The 16,313-nt window shown below is 38.1% G+C and overlaps 2 protein-coding genes across 2 annotated transcripts in view; both read right to left on the bottom strand.

The window, feature by feature from the left end:
* Positions 1–8,421, bottom strand: part of LOC130247372 (SAM and SH3 domain-containing protein 1-like) — a 30,430-nt gene extending 22,009 nt beyond the window's left edge. The window contains 2 exon segments of the mRNA XM_056480600.1: positions 2,080–2,177; positions 8,196–8,421. Of these exon segments, the coding sequence (XP_056336575.1) occupies positions 2,080–2,177; positions 8,196–8,421 (324 nt within the window).
* A 1,639-nt stretch (positions 8,422–10,060) lies between these two features.
* The window catches only part of LOC130248181 (SAM and SH3 domain-containing protein 1-like), a 316,828-nt gene continuing 310,575 nt past the window's right edge, over positions 10,061–16,313 (bottom strand). Inside the window, exons 19-20 of the mRNA XM_056481738.1 lie at positions 13,920–14,051; positions 10,061–13,467 (exon numbers count right to left, since the gene is read on the bottom strand). Of these exons, the coding sequence (XP_056337713.1) occupies positions 13,207–13,467; positions 13,920–14,051 (393 nt within the window). The 3' untranslated portion in view covers positions 10,061–13,206. The remainder of the gene's footprint in view (positions 13,468–13,919; positions 14,052–16,313) is intronic.

Below are 16,313 nucleotides of genomic sequence, written 5' to 3' on the forward strand. Positions count from 1 at the left end.
CAGGGGAGGGACAGGGACACAAGGTGAGTTTGGGCGTCCGGAAACACGAGGTCTGCCATATGACCCTGGACATCCTTAATGGTCTTCGTGGGGAGAAGGAATGTGGGCCAGAGAGAGAAAGGCTGGTCTGGGTGCAGTCCATCATATTGGGATACAGAACTTCTTCTGTGATAGCAGCTGCTGACACTGATCCTCCATCAGTTCACTCTGGCGGAGCTGTGATGGGTCGCTCTACTGACTGCAGCTGACACTGATCTCATGACAGGGGAATCCTGAGGACACACAGCCAGCCCTCAGTGTTCTGATTAACGTTAAACTGAGCTCAGATCAGCGGGATCCCCGAGAGAGCTGTGCCCGTCGGTCGAACCGTTAAGCAGACGACGGCTGACCCATTTTCATTTATAAATAGGAGATCATCAACCCAGGGGCCAAGATTCTCCACAGAGATCCATTTCTCATTCAGATGTTGAGATTCAATTTGCACATGCTGATGGTGGCAGAGACAGGCAGGAGGAAATGTGTGTGAGTGTGTGTTTGTGCGTTTCAGAAAATGCCTTAAGGGCTTAGAGATACAGAGATCTTTGTATGAATAAGACTTTTTTTCTCTTCATTTCCTCTTATTTAGCAAACGAGTAAAACAGCACAATGGGAGAATCTCATGAGCAAATGTTCAGGTCATATTTACCCCAATAAATATTTTTGTATTTTTCAGTAAAATAAAAATACTTTAAACATTATCAATCAATTTTCATAAATGAATCCATCAATAAAATTGAAATATTTAATCCATAAATAAATTGTAAAATAAACATTCAAATTACTGATGATATTAAAATGAAGTATGACTGAAATATTGAGAAGTGAAAAACAAACTCAACTTTACATTCATTTAACAGAATAAACAAAATAATAACAAACACAGAGCAAAAAGCAAGATATAATACAGATATTTTTTGAAATCCCAGTCTATAGTCTTTATTATAAAAACTGAAAAAAATGAACTGATTGTTTTGAAAGCTATAAAACATGTTTGGTCAAGATCAGCGAGTTATTTCCCCTTTTTCTTTTATATTAAGATCATTTTTACATTCATTTTTTATATTTGTTTATATATTAAGACCATAAAAACTAATTAAACTTAATGTATTACAGCTCTGGAAACAATTAAGACTCTTGAGTACACATTACATAAAAATATATGTAAAAAAAAAAAAAAAACTGAATTATTTTATATGAAGTATTTTTCCAATAGCTAAGAAAAACAAAACAAATTAACATTTTATTTTCCTAAAACACATCCATATTAATTGCAAATCCAGATAACTAATAATAACTTTGCAGTGGTCTATTTAGTTTTCAAGAGCTGTATGTCTTTAATTGTTTAAGTAATAAGGATTTGATGTACATTTGATGCAAAGAATATATCCTGGAAATTCTGCAGACTTTTTTGCGAAACATTTCACAACATCAGTTAATTCATTATAAATTCACTTCAGGAATACAGTTCAAAACAGATCTTGAGTTTTCTCTGTTGTGACCCTTTTGAATATGAAGTGACACTGACCACACACACAAGCAGATGCAGAAAGTGTCGCGGCGGGACGGTCAGTGACTCCTCTGAGCGGACACAAAGATTTGCTGGGCGGAGCGAGTCATTCTGTAGCTGCAAGCGCTGAGCAAAGCAGTGCTGTGGTTTGTTAACATCAAAAAGCATTGCAAAAACAGCTTAGCTGCTGACCATTAGACCAGGAGGGGTGTTTACTTGCAGAGGCTGGAACCCTGCTCACATTTTCCATAATAACTATGTGTATTTGTGTACTGGCAGCCTATTTCTCCAAAAGGGAAAACTAAATCCACTGTCACAAAACCTACAGTATCAGGGCTTTGACCGAGAACACACAAACACGCATATATTGTACATACAAAGCATACCCTTGTAATTGAACTACAGCCAAAGCAGTGTTCCATATCAAACTGAACTGATTTCAATGGCTTGTTGTTTCAAAGCAGAAAAAAGGCCAAGAGGCAGAAATGGCCGCATATCACCCTTCACTAAGACTCACATTATGACCTCATCACCAGGGGATGTTTACTGTGCCAGTTCCCCATGCCAAAAGAAATGACATCATCACTAGGGGGTCTTACAGTAAGTTGCCAGTGCCAGATGCTCATTACCACTGTAAAATTACATCAACATCTTCATATCAACTCACAACCTATTAGCTTTCAAATGATGTACTTAGAAATATGGGGTAAGATGCCCTCAGTACATTTAAAACATTTTACATAAACAGAATTTTGCAAATATCTGTTAAAAACCATAGCAGCGACCTAATAAAAGCCATGTTAATGGGAAAGTTCACCTAAAATGACTAACTAACATGACAGAATGTGGTTTTCTGTGAAGCAAATAAAGCCAAACACATGACAGAGTTCTTCAGAAACATGAAAACTAACTAACTTCAAACTTCTCAAAAGCATAGCTGCTCAGAAAAAGATATTGCAGCTAAAAAACCCCTGCAATTTATCCTTGAAAAAGTACAAGATCAGGAGAGAGGGTCTAGAGTCACAATTTCTGACAAAACACAGAGACATCCGGGAAATGTTTTATCACAGAATTATCTAAACCAATGCACTGACCACACATTTAATAATGCAATAAACAATGACTCTCTGTGCTATGAGGGAAACACTAATAAGGACAGTGACAGGATGAGTCTGTCTCCACAGTATGAAGGTCAGTGAGGAAACTGACTGGAGTCTGTCTGTGTCTCCGTCACTAAACACAAGCTCATTATCACTGCTTCTGGCACAATTAGTCTCAATCTCCTTTCTCCTTAACGACTTAAGCAATAATTCTGCTTTATTTTTATAGCCATTTTCATAATTTACACTCTATTAAAAAGTATTATTTCATTTGATTTATTCACTACAATTGTAAAATATAATTTCTTTACTTTTCTTTCATTTCTGCACTGTTTTCCCTTGTTGTTGTTGTTTACAATTTCTCAATATAGGCAGCTCTGGCAATTTCATAGTACGCTTTTCATGCCAATAAAGCACAGTGAAATTTGAAGATCGAAAAGACCGAAGTGCTTTTTCTGCGGGCAAAACAAAAATGACCTTGTAAGAATGAGAATGGTTTCCTGCGCCTGCTGAACATCCCTGGCTTTCCACAGCTCATTTGTTCAGTCATTTCCATCCCACAATACAGCCAGATTACGCCACATCTACTCTGCAACAAGTCTGCCATGAATATATATACATATGCACAATGCCAATGAAATGTCAACAGTTTGATTTTCTGCACTGGCGCTGAGGAAGTCAGCTGTGTTTCCCCAATGGACTGTAGACATTTTGAAGATTGAACTTTAAAACATGCTGAAATGAGCAGTCCTGCAGCGGTGCACAAGGCTGGCTCTGTGTGCTGTGTTTGGGTGACTGGCAGACGTGGGTGCTACTACTGAAGGTGTTGATGGTAAAGGGTGAGGCTTGAGCAGATGACAGATGAAAGTGGACGAGAAATCGCTTTCCAGACACTTGAAAAAAAAAAAATGTTTAAAAATGCATCTATTATTTGCTTAGAGGAACAGCTGACTAGGTATATTGTGTCCACAGTCGTATTGGAGTGATATAAAGACAATAAGTCTCTTTTTTTATCATACTGACATTAAAAATAGGATCTAAATTCCTCCCATTTTGAGGCCCACTGCAACATGATGTAGGGGTGCGGGTTCCCCACCCACCAAATTGATTATTATCCGCGGATTAACATGTCTCCGTAGTAAAACGTATAATCATGTCCACAAGACAGGACGTGCAAAAAGCAACCGGGATTAAAAGATCTGTTCAGCTCTCTGTGATCATCGATCATTATCAAATGTGGTCATGAATAAGTTTACTATTTTTAGTGTTTACTTTATTACCACAGCCGCATGTCAGTACAATTATAAAAGAAGACGCTTCAATCTGGTTTGTGGATGTTAAATCAGATTTATTTTGTGCGTTAACATAACGGATATCCATACAGCAGTGGATATTAACGTGTATCCTGTCACATTTGTTGCACAAAAAGTTAACTGCGCAAAGTTAAACGCACACGTTGTGTGTGTGTGTATGTGTGTGTGTGAAGTTTGTAACAACATTGTGTGGGACTCATCGAATGGCTTGAATTAACTCCACAACAAATGCATCAAATAATCACTGGGAAAGCTCTTACTGTAGTATTTCTCACAAGCGTTACGTAAGATCTGCTTCCTTCATGTCTGTCACTGTGATGTTTATCTGACGTAGCCGAAGCGGATATTGAGCAAACTCTGACAGGCACATGGGAATGGTGGGTGGGGAGAACTAGCATTAAAGGCAAAGTACACAAAAACAGCTACATTGTGTTCAGAGCAGAAAATCTCAATATTCTGAAAGGTATAATAAATAATCTGATGGGATTTTGAGCTCAGAATCTGGCAGAAATAGAACTGTATATGTTTAACAGTTTGTTTGCTATTGCAATATTGACTATTTGAAGGAACTTGGAATAAACGTCCATAAGTCTCTTGTGTTCAATAAAGCATCTTTTGTAAACCTCATCATGTCTTGAGTTAAAAGGATAGTTCAATTTTCTTCCTACTAAGGCAATAGTCTCAAACTCAATTCCTGAAGGGCCGCAACTCTGCATAGTTTAACTCCAACCACCTTCAACTCACACCTGCTTAATAGTCTCTAGTAGTCTTGAACATCTTGATCAGTTGGGTTAGCTGTGTTTGATTAGGGTTGGAGTAAAACTGTGCAGAGCACCGGCACTCCAGGAATCGACTTTGAGACTCAGAGCTGGATTAGTTTTTCATGCACTGATCCCATTCTGCTTGCCATTTTTTTAGAACAGTGTTTCTCAACCATTTTCCTGGAGGATCACCAGCTCTGCACATTACCTTGTCTCATTAACCAAACACACCTGATTCAGATCATCAGCTCATTAGCAGAGACTGAGGGCGTACTCACACTATGCTATCCGAACCGAGCTCAGGCCCGTTTCCCGGATTTGATTGAGAAGTGTGAGTGCTCTAAATAGGGCCCAGGCACTCTTCATTGGCCTGCCTGGCCCGTTTGGAAGAGGTGTGCCAGAGTGCGGTTCACTTGGTCAACTGATGATGAGACGTGACTTTTACGGGACTGTTTCATATAGATTTATTAAACATTCTTACCGTTCAATGAGCGCAAACTGTCGTAGATTATTAAAGATACAAACCCCTCACTGCACAACAGCTGCACCTTCAGCAACCTCCTAATTCCTGCAGCACGAGGACTTTATGACTGTTTATGAGCGTCAAAAGAGGCGGATCTGTTCAGCAAAATATGTGACTGCGTCCCAAATGACTAAAACAATATAACTAAACAAATCTCCACTGTGCTGAGCGAAAGTGCATCATCGATGACGTAAGAGTGCCCAGGCCCATGTAATGTGAGTGTCAGCCATCGGGGGAGACGGGAGGGGGGACAAGCGTGCTTTGGCCTGGTTCAAGGCAACTGTACATAGTGTGAGTACGTCCTGAGAGACCTGTAATAGGTGTGACAGACAAAGGAGACATCCAAAACATGCATTGCTGGTGGTCCTCCCAGAACATGGTTGAGAAACAAGGTTTAGAATATAGCTTTCTATTATTTCTTTTAAGACTGAAGGTGGGATTTTGTTTATCTATGAAAACTGACATGTGATGCAACGGTCAAAAGTGACATATTCTTTTATTTCATTAGTATTTATATTTTTAAATACAAAATGCTGAAGGTTTTCATTATAAGGCTAATATCTACAAAAAATCTTTGGATTAAGTACTAGACAGCTGATTTTTATGCTCATCACATCATGAGGACAGAGCACTGACTTCTGTCACAAACACAGCATGTGCCGCTCATGCTAATGGTATTCTCAATGTCATACCAACACCACACAGACTGCTCTTTATGACACATGATGACCAGTGTTCTCTCTTGCTCTCATAGACCTCCTGCACATTTCCTCTAACAGCTGAACATTCAAGTGCAGAAACAGGGTGGACTGGAGCTAGTTGTCATGCTTTTTTGTCACTTTAATGCTATATATTTTTTTGCAGAAAAACATATGCTCAGGTGCAAACTGCATGTGTAATATCGTTCATCAAAACGGTACTTATTAGGGCTTATCCTGAATGATGCAACTTATATAAAAAGGTCATAAACCAACAGTGTCAGCTCACATGTAGGTTTGTATCAGTGCATACGTCATTATGCAACAAAATATTCACACTCCAGAATGTCATGCACACGCTCATGACCATTTGTCCAGGATGAGAGACAGGTAATGATGAGTAAACAATGTTCAGTTTCTATCGTTTTTGCATTCTAAGACCTCAATGTATCATGAGGAGTCATGTGTATTACTTTTGTTTTGTCATATATGTTTTTCACTCTCTTGATTTTTAGGAATCACCAAAAGGCACACAGTTTCAGCTTAAAATGTTCTGTGCATGTTCTACTGAAAGAAAAGTTTCCGACATCTTGGTTGACCTGAAGGTGATTAACTAACTTTCATTTCAAGTTCACCAAATTGTTACCAATACACACAAAGATTAAATACATGATCTTTACCCGATCCAGGTTATCAATACACAATTTTAATATTAAAACTTTAAATGGCGCACATATTGAACAAGTTTCATCTTATAAATATTAGACATCTGGCTTGATGGTAAGTTGACTTATAGTTGTCATATTGATAGCCTTTTAAAAAACCTCAAACCAACATTAGGCTTTTATTTTCATTAAAAAAAAATGTTTCCCCTTCGCAGCTTGGAAACATTTAGTTTAAAGTACACTTCTATCACTATTGGATTATGATGATGTACTTTATATGCACGCACCTCTGCATGTTTTAAAAAAACTTGGATATTGTTTATCATAGAGCCTTAAGATTTGTCACTGGTACACACATCACTGTAATTTATATAAACTGACAGAATGGACCTTATTACAGTCAATGAGAAAACAACATATCTTAGTTTTTATTTTTAAAGCTTTAGTTGGTAAAGTACCACAGTATATATCTAGTGTGTAGGAGTACTGTTCAAATACTTACTATACCAGATCAGCAGATATACTCTTACTTAAGATGCTATTTTTTCACAGAGTTAGGTCGATCTGCATTCTCTAAGTATGCTCCATATGTATGGAATGAGCTTCAAGATATACTACATATGCAATCCATCCCATCTATCGCTATATTTAAAAACCTTTTAAAGACTCTCAATTTAGAACAGTGTACATGTCTTAACAATTGATTATGGTTTAAACTATTTTTGTGCGCGTCTATGTGTTGTGACATGTATTTTTATAATTGTTTTTTGTAACTTTGTTCTATGCTGCCTGTCTTGACCAGGACTCCCTGGTAGATAAGATATTGTATCTCAATGATACATTCCTGGAAAAATAAATAAATACATTTAAAAAGACAGCATTTATCTAACATCTAAATGCCCTTAAGCTAGCTTAAAACTCATTTAACACATAAAAGACTGAAACAACACAACTGATGTCTGTTAGGTTAAGAGAGACACGGCATGATATCGTGCTTTGTTTATTTTGACAGAAGGAACAAGACCTGTACTATGAATACTGCTTATGTGTTAAGGTTACATAACTGACTGACTAGCTGACATAAAGATAATGAAAACTATTTCTAGTTAAAGGAATAGTTAACCCAAAATACACTTCTGTTTTTATTTATTAGTGTTTCTTCCAGTCTCAAACCACGTTGATAAAAAGATATATGCCATTAAAGTGACTAGTGTGATTGAGGCTGTCATTATACTGTATGTCCCCCAGACAGGTTTAAATCTGTGATGGAGAGTAAACGACAGAATAATTTTCATTTTTGGTGAACTCTCTCTCTCCCTTTTAAATTAAACTTCTCAAATGTAAAACCCTAAAAGCCTCACAACCAAAACCTCAATGACTCCACTACACACGTTTGCGTAAAGGTGAGGACGCAGAAACGCAAACCTGTCCAAACACGTCTAGCCTACGCAAGAAAACACGCGCAGAAAAGAAACCTGAGGATATCCATCCAGCGTCTCCCTCGGCGACACACAGCGGAAATGTTGGACACTCGGATTCAGCTACAAGTGTCGGACCAGGAGAAAGCGAGAGGAAGAGGGAAGTCTTACCGAGATACTGCCTGATCTCCAGCAGAACTTTAGGGGGTCCTCCGTTCAGCTGGTAAAAGAGCGAGCCGAGGCAGAAGAGCAGCAGTGTGGCCATGCAGAAAGCATAATCGCGCAGGGAGAAGCGAAGCCTGAGAGCCGACAACCAGAATCCTCTCCTGCTGTTCCGATCTGTGCCGTGACTCGCGCTGTGATTGTTTAGACGGGAACTGCTGCTGTGATTCTTCATCGTCTCCTCACATGGAAGCGCAGAGAATGGTCGTCACCCATCCGCCTCTTCAGATAAAAACTTTTCGGTCAACATTTAATCACCAACCAAAAGCCCCTTCACGGATCGATGCGCGTGAACGAATCCGTTCAGAGGTTCGCCTTTCACTCGGTCGTGTTTTCTCGTCTGCTCTTGCTGAGCTATTTTTGCGAATGAAGTTGGGAATCCATCCTCTGCTTTTTGGGGTTAGTGTCGGTGTCAGATTACCAAATGTGGAGGAAAAAGTTCAACCGGAGGATGGACTCAAGCTCACGCGCTGCCGTGTGCCGTTCAGCTCCACCAGGCGGAAGACGCGGGAAATCGCCTGTGAATCATCACTGATGAGAGCAGCTGAGGGAAAACTACAAAACACACACTTTCTGCTGCAAAATCTCGTATTATTTATGCTAATACAGAAATAGTAATAAAACAGGCTCCCGTATTTAATAAAAACGATGTGCAATAGCTATTTAATATCTATTTATCATTATATCTACTATTGTCATATGTATTTATCATATCTATTTATAATCATATGTACTTTATCCTGAGCTCCTGAAAAAAAATCATTGTGTAATTTTCACACACTGGGTAAATAAAGCTCATTCTTTTCTTTTCTTTTCTTATCTATCTATCTATCTATCTATCTATCTATCTATCTATCTATCTATCTATCTATCTATCTATCTATCAAAATGGCAAAAGCAGACTTCAGTGTAAAAACAGTGCTGTGTTTTTGGTAAAAGTTTCAGGTCAAGAAGAACAAGAAGGATAACAGCAAATATAGAAACATTTTAATTAAATATAATTTCAGCCAAGAGCAAATTTCATGACTGAGCAGTTTTAGACAATAGAAACAAGCTGAACTAAATCTGACTCTTTCTGCTGTTCGAGTAAGTGTCAGAATGATAAAGCAGTCTGCTTCACAATGCTTTCCTTTATAGTGCAACACAATATCTTTTATTATTAGAGAGGCATTCTAAATCAAGTGGATTGACTTTATTTAACCCGCTGGTGATATAATCATGCCCGGTCGTTGCCAAATTAGAAGGCAAAAAGGGCTCAAATAATATGCCTCCTTTTTAGCTTTAAGCAGTGTTTGCTATTGTTTTGGCGGTTCATTCCGCTGTGGCGACCCGACCCCTGATGAATAAAGGGACTAAGCCGAAGGAAAATGAGTGAATGAATGCTACTGTTTCTCCAGGCTGTATAGTTTCTTGTGAGTTTTGTTATTATTTTATCATAGACTGATAAGAAAGCAACGTTAAAAAGTTTACATGTTCTCAAATTAGGAGGCTCAAATACGCACTATTACTTAAATGCACTCCTTTATAAACCTTTTTATCTATCTATCTATCTATCTATCTATCTATCTATCTATCTATCTATCTATCTATCTATCTATCTATCTATCTATCTATCTATCTATCTATCTATCTATCTATCTATCTATCTATCTATGCCCTTTTTATTATTTTGATGAAGATGAAGTTTTACATTTGAAGAAACACGTCTGGAGTCAATAAATTCTGCAAATAAAGTCTGGAGACAAAAAGATTTTTGAGTAGACCATCGGAATATTGTAATACAGAGTGACACCAAAGTATAGAAACCAACCAAATGTAGGATATTCTTCTTTATTTCACCTCAAATGGACAAATATTTTAAGACATTTTTTTGTTTGTAAATACACAAGCAAAACTTTATAGACAATCATTAGCGAACCAGATAAAATCATTTTTATACATATATTTTACAATGGTCACTGGAGCATGTCACTACCGCTAACTACAGGTGAAAGAGTATTGCTCTATGATGTATAGTACAGCTAATAATTACATTTGATGCAAAAGCAAAAATCAAAAATAAGTTATTTAAATATCAATTACATATACAGAATGTGCAACCTCGGTTAATCATTTCATATATGTAATCAAGACCCGGTTTGATGTCATTTAAATGGAAATAATTAACCGGACATGGTTAGTTCTGTAATGAATTAAGACGTGATTATAGTTTTAAACAGAGATTCGATATTTAAACAGCACGCTCCAACCATCCACATTTCACCTGAAAACAAAAGAAAACTGTAAATGTGTCAATTTGTAATCTCATTTTCTCCACAATGGAGTTAAAAAACGTTCATTCTTTAATAAAGTGCATTTTTACAGTAACATCATGAAATATATTTTCAATTTTAAATACATAAAAGCCTCATTGTTATCAAAGCACTCAAGCAGTTTTGAAGGCATCCGTTCTGATATAAAGGAATCCATCGATTCTCTACTGCTTTTTAAAATCTCCAGAGTTACAGTCTATAAATTGTGCTGCGTTAGATACAAAAGACTAAATGGCATGGGGAGAAATACAATTCTAAAGCGAGCATTCAAAAAGACAGCACTTGATATAAATCGCAAGGCCTTGGGGAAGCATGACGAGTGTCTTTCTGTAATTGGAAAACTAGAAGATCTTTAGAAGCATCTACACTACCTAACAAAAGTCTTGTCGTCTATCCAAGTTTTAGGAACAACAAATAATAACTTGTCTTCTAGTTGATCATTTGGTATCAGAAGTGGCTTATATAAAGACAAAGTCCTCTAGATTATGCTTATTTTACCAAAATAAAATATGATTATGCCTTGATTTTTAATTATTTAATTAGGACAGTACAGTCTGACTTTGCTTAGACAAAAGTCTTGTCACTTAACACAAATAATGTACAGTATAGAATATAAAGTCATGGTGTTGTGGAAAAAGAATTAATATTGTGAATGACTCCCATGAGCTTGGAGGACTGCATCAATACATCTCTGCAATGACTCTAATAATTTATTAATAAAGCCATCTAAAATGGCAAAGAAAGCGTTCATCAAAATTCTTTGAATTCATCCTCAATGCCTCCTCCATCTTACCCCAAACATGCTCAATAATGTTCATATCTGGTGACTGGGCTGGCCAATCCTGGAGCACCTTGACCTTCTTTGTTTCAGGAACTTTGATGTGGAGGCTGAAGTATGAGAAGGAGCGCTATCCTGCTGAAGAATTTGCACTCTCCTGTATTTGTAATGTAATGGGCAGAACAAATGTCTTGATACAGTACAGGCTGTTGCCATCCATTCTGAAGATCTCTTGCATGCCTTCATGCTGAATGTTACCCCAAACCAAGATTTTTCCCTTACCAAACTTGACTGATTTCTATGAGAATCTTGGGTCCATGTGGGTTCCAGTTCAACAGTTTCATCTGAAAAATCTACTTTTCCAAATGATCGACTAGAAGTCAAGTTATTATTTGTTGCTCTTACAACTGTGATCGACGACAAGACTTTTGTCAGGTAGTGTAGACGTTTTTTGTTTTTTTTCTCAGTCAAAAACAATCTTGCTTCATTGTGCTTAATTTAAAATGATGTCCTAAATCTGTGACGACATCATACTAATGCCTAAATGACGTCACTAACAGACGTCAGCTAACATTGTAGTATTGGTTTAGAAACGAGTCTGCCAGATTCTGACTGTGTTTGATGAGAGAATATCCTCTACCGAACACCAGATGTGTGAAAATTTGTGTTATATCCATCCTTAGTTACCGCATAACACAATAGTCTCCCTGAAACACACACATCAATGTGTTAAATAACAAAAAAAGAAAGACAAAAATAGATCTAGTGGAAGAATCACTCTTGGACTTAAATCATCATTACTTCTCACATACCAAAACAATACGCGACTGACTTTCATTTATAAAATCTAACAAATAAACACTGCATCCCAATTTTGGACACCTTTGAATGATGGCTGAAGCCACACTCGTCTAAGTTAGTCATGATCAGATTTGATTGACTTGTATTTTAAGGCTAAGACTGTGTGCTTTTCAAGAGCTCGAGGCCTTTTTTTTTGTTGTTCTTTTCTTCAAGATTTAAAATATCTTCAACACCCCAGTCAAAGTGCAAGGCAATCTGGGGCGAATGGAAAATAAACAAATAAAAATGTACACTCCAGCAAGAATATTACAGCTGTGTGATGCATCATTCGCATCAGAGATGAATATGATAAGAGGTACACAATATGCATGAGTATAGCTTTCAAGATAACAGGCAACATAAATCGATACAGTAACAAACGCTGATATGTTGAATATTGTGTGATTAGAAGACTGGGAAGGTTAAATGTGCTGTGAATATACAGTATCATATTAAGCGGAATATAAGGAGTAAAAATGACGAATGCTTGTTCAAACACAAACACAAAACCCTTGACCAACTATTGGTCTGAAATCAAAATAATGTGCATCGCTCTGAATATCCCCAACATGGCAACATCGTGTTTTTTGGGGGAATTTGACTCGACACTTATCTTTTCATATACATAATCTTAAGCTTTGAGAGAGAGAAAAAAAGTTTATATCAACAAAACCTGCATGAAACGACATTGCTTTGGCCAGATGACTTACTCTTGATGTGCTTCATAAAGCACTTAACATTTGTACTTAAATTTTTCTAAATAACACTCTCACTTTCTGAAAAAGCAAGAGAGGGGTACAGTCTTTAAATTCATACAAAAGCATAAAATCTCCAGAAAAAAGGTGTGCTTTCTTTCGACAGGCGGTCCTTTCAGGCCAAAACTAGATCATCTGTTAATCGGCCCACGATAACAGTCCTTGGAAGCCAGATTTCCAAAAATGCCAAAAAACTGGTGTGGAAAAAATTCGGCAGTCGTTCAGGTCAGTTACTTTGATCCGTTTCCTCAAGTTTATAAGCGCTCGTATCAGTATTATGACTGTCCTGAGCTGGTGGCTGAGACTAGTTGAGCTTCACTGAGAAGAATTCGTATGTGATGTTCCTTCTTCAGGCCTGCATCTCTCGCTTGCGCCTCATTTAAAGAAGACACACGACTCAACGTGTCAAAGCCAGCAGCCAATAGAGGCGCAGAATACATAGGCATTCCGATGGACACGAGCCAATCAGAAACTGAGCTCACATGAACCGGAGAAACTGGCTTCCGACACATGTCAGTCAAACCTCCTGAGGGAATCTGCGGGAAAATTAAAAACACAAGGGTCAATGCTAATGCAGTTGAGTATCACCAAACTACAGTAAACCATTCAATCTGTAACTCAGGCATCACGGTGGCGCAGTGAGTAGCACAATCGCCTCACAGCAAGAAGGTCGCTGGTTTGAGCCTCGGCTGGGTCAGTTGGCATTTCTTTGTGGAGTTTGCATGTTCTCCCTGCGTCCGCGTGGGTTTCCTTCGGGTGCTCCGGTTACCCCACGGTCCAAAGACATGTGAATTGGGTAAGCTAAATTTTCCAGAGTGTATGGCTGTGAATGAGTGTGTATGGATGTTTCCCAGTGATGGGTTGCAGATGGAAGGGCATCCGCTGCCTAAAACATGTGCTGGATAAGTTGGCGGTTCATTCTGCTGTGGCAACCCCAGATTATTAAAGGGACTAAGCCAAAAAGAAAATGAATGAATCTGTAACTCACAGCCATGCGGTGCTCCTTGCGGAGTTGTTTAACTCTGATTTGATCCAGACTGGACGCCACGTCCTTCGCTGGCTGCTGGAAGTCCTCTGAGTACCTCTGTACTAAGAGCTGAGGAATACCACACCGGCCGTGCTGAGAAACACACAGAGAGAGAAAGAGAAAGATTAGCCAAACAAAATCCAGCAACGTTCACCACCTCACAAATGGAAAACACCTCTAGAAAGCTTACAGCCCCGTACAGTCCTTAAGAGAGACACGAATTCAGTCCTCAAAATATCAAAAATATGAGGAGAATGTTCTAACGCTGGACTGTTTCAAGCTAAGCCATGATTAGCGCTTAGCTAATGCTCAATTCGTCTCAGACTGTGGACTTTGAATAACAACAGAAATTATCAGATCATAAAGTTTACTTCATGTGGCTTTTTAATTGATTTTACGCTTGGTGGAGACCGAGCACACTTGGAAACCAAGGTTGACTCACAAACAAGCTAACTTTATGTGGCAATTAGAGCATTACGAGGCAAGCGCGGCTAAATTGTTTGTTTAATTTGAGATTTAGTGCTCTAATGCTAACATCAGCCTGTGCAGCGCAACCTAGACGCAGTTTTATCATCTTCAGCAAGCCTTTGTTAGCATGCCAAATGGCCATCTTGCATTTCCAAATTAGACAATGTGACTGTAGTATTGCAAAGCAAGCACTTTTAGCATTGTCGAGCATTAGTCTATCATCTTTGTGAAACAATTAACAATCTAAACACAGCACATTGATTGTGCTCCTCTGGCAAGCTACAAGAGGAGAATGTATACACTTTAAATTACACACACAACAGCTTGTTAACTGAGAGATTAAATGTGCTCAAATACATTCAAACCATTTCTTGTGCCCAATTTGGGATACATCCGATAGGCTGTGGGTCTAGGCATAATTGGATTGGCTGCCAATAAAAAGCACTAAAACTCCAGGCAGTCGGTTTGGTTTGAAACCACAAGCTGCTCTAGTGTTTTCATATTAAAGAGGGGATATTTTTCACCTCTTATTCACCTTCTTGTATACAGTAAACTCAAAGAAGAGATTTGGAATCAGGCTTGGTCTTTGATGAATGTACTGTAGATATTTACATACCAAGAACATGTGACGTATGCTCTGTGGATCCTGAAATCTCTGCTTTTAATGTACTCTAATGTGCCTTCCAATCCTTCCACTTTCCCCAGTGATTTTGCTGGCATGACTTAAAGGATACAGGATATGTGATAGTTTTGTCTGTGCTGAGCCATGCATTTAGACATTTAAAAACAGCAAAGAAAATAAAAGGACGATTAATTGTTCAGAGACTGTAGGAAAGACCTGCTTTAGGTACTATAGCGATGTCTTACAAGTTAAAGAGTGGAAATTAGTGTTTGGATGAGCGTTGATTAAAATGCATGCTTCTTTCCTTTTCTTTTGACACTTCGAAATGAAGTTCCAACAGTAAATGGAAGGAAAATATAAACCGGCCGTGACTTTCCAGGGACAGTGGCATGGCTAAGTCAAGCCCCCTACTGTTAATCATTGTGCTTCTGTTTAGTCTGCTAATCTTTTTATAACTGCTCCAGTGCTGCCATTTTCCACATCATTTTTACCATATGACGCAGTTCATGAAAACTTGCTGTCACTTCCATAAGAAATCCATGAGACGGTACATGAAAACTCTGAAGAGTCTTTACTGCCCCAGCTGGTAGTAGTTGTGTGTGTGGGTTAGGGGGACTGCTCCTTACCGGACGAGGGTGGGGACCACTATCTGCCCCTTTAACCAATCATTTTTAAAGTACCATTTTAGTTCCATTTTGGGAGATATGACACAAATCCCATATCATGATGCAAGTAATCTCATATCCTGATACTATTTACCAGAGATGCCCAAAGTAGGGCCTGTGGGTCAAAGTTGCTCCATGGTAACCTTTGATTTAGCCCACCATCCCATCTCAGAAGAGAGGAAGAATGATGGGGATGGTTTAGAGATTGTTATTTCAAAACTAATCTAACCTTTTGTTTTATTGTTAAAAGCGGACTGAAATTAAATACTTCAATTAAACGATGTAAATAAATCAGATTTAGTTTAAATGTACATAGTGTCACCTGACGGACAGAGGACAAATCAAAGCAATGGGAGATTCGGCTTCACTAGTATATTCAGCATTGAACTCCACTGTGTTATAAATGCAATTGTTTATTATTTTATTGCAATAAGTTATCTTATTAGATGTTACACTGCATTACTTAATATGATTTAAAGTAATGTTTTTTAATAAATTAGGAAATTACCCATGGCAACTTTAATGTCATATAGTTTGGTATATTTACCTTCGGCCCACAGCTCTCAATGATATTAGGTTTTTTGACCCTTAATACAAAAA

Source organism: Danio aesculapii, chromosome 20 (assembly GCF_903798145.1).
Source record: "Danio aesculapii chromosome 20, fDanAes4.1, whole genome shotgun sequence".
Lineage (NCBI taxonomy): Eukaryota > Metazoa > Chordata > Actinopteri > Cypriniformes > Danionidae > Danio > Danio aesculapii.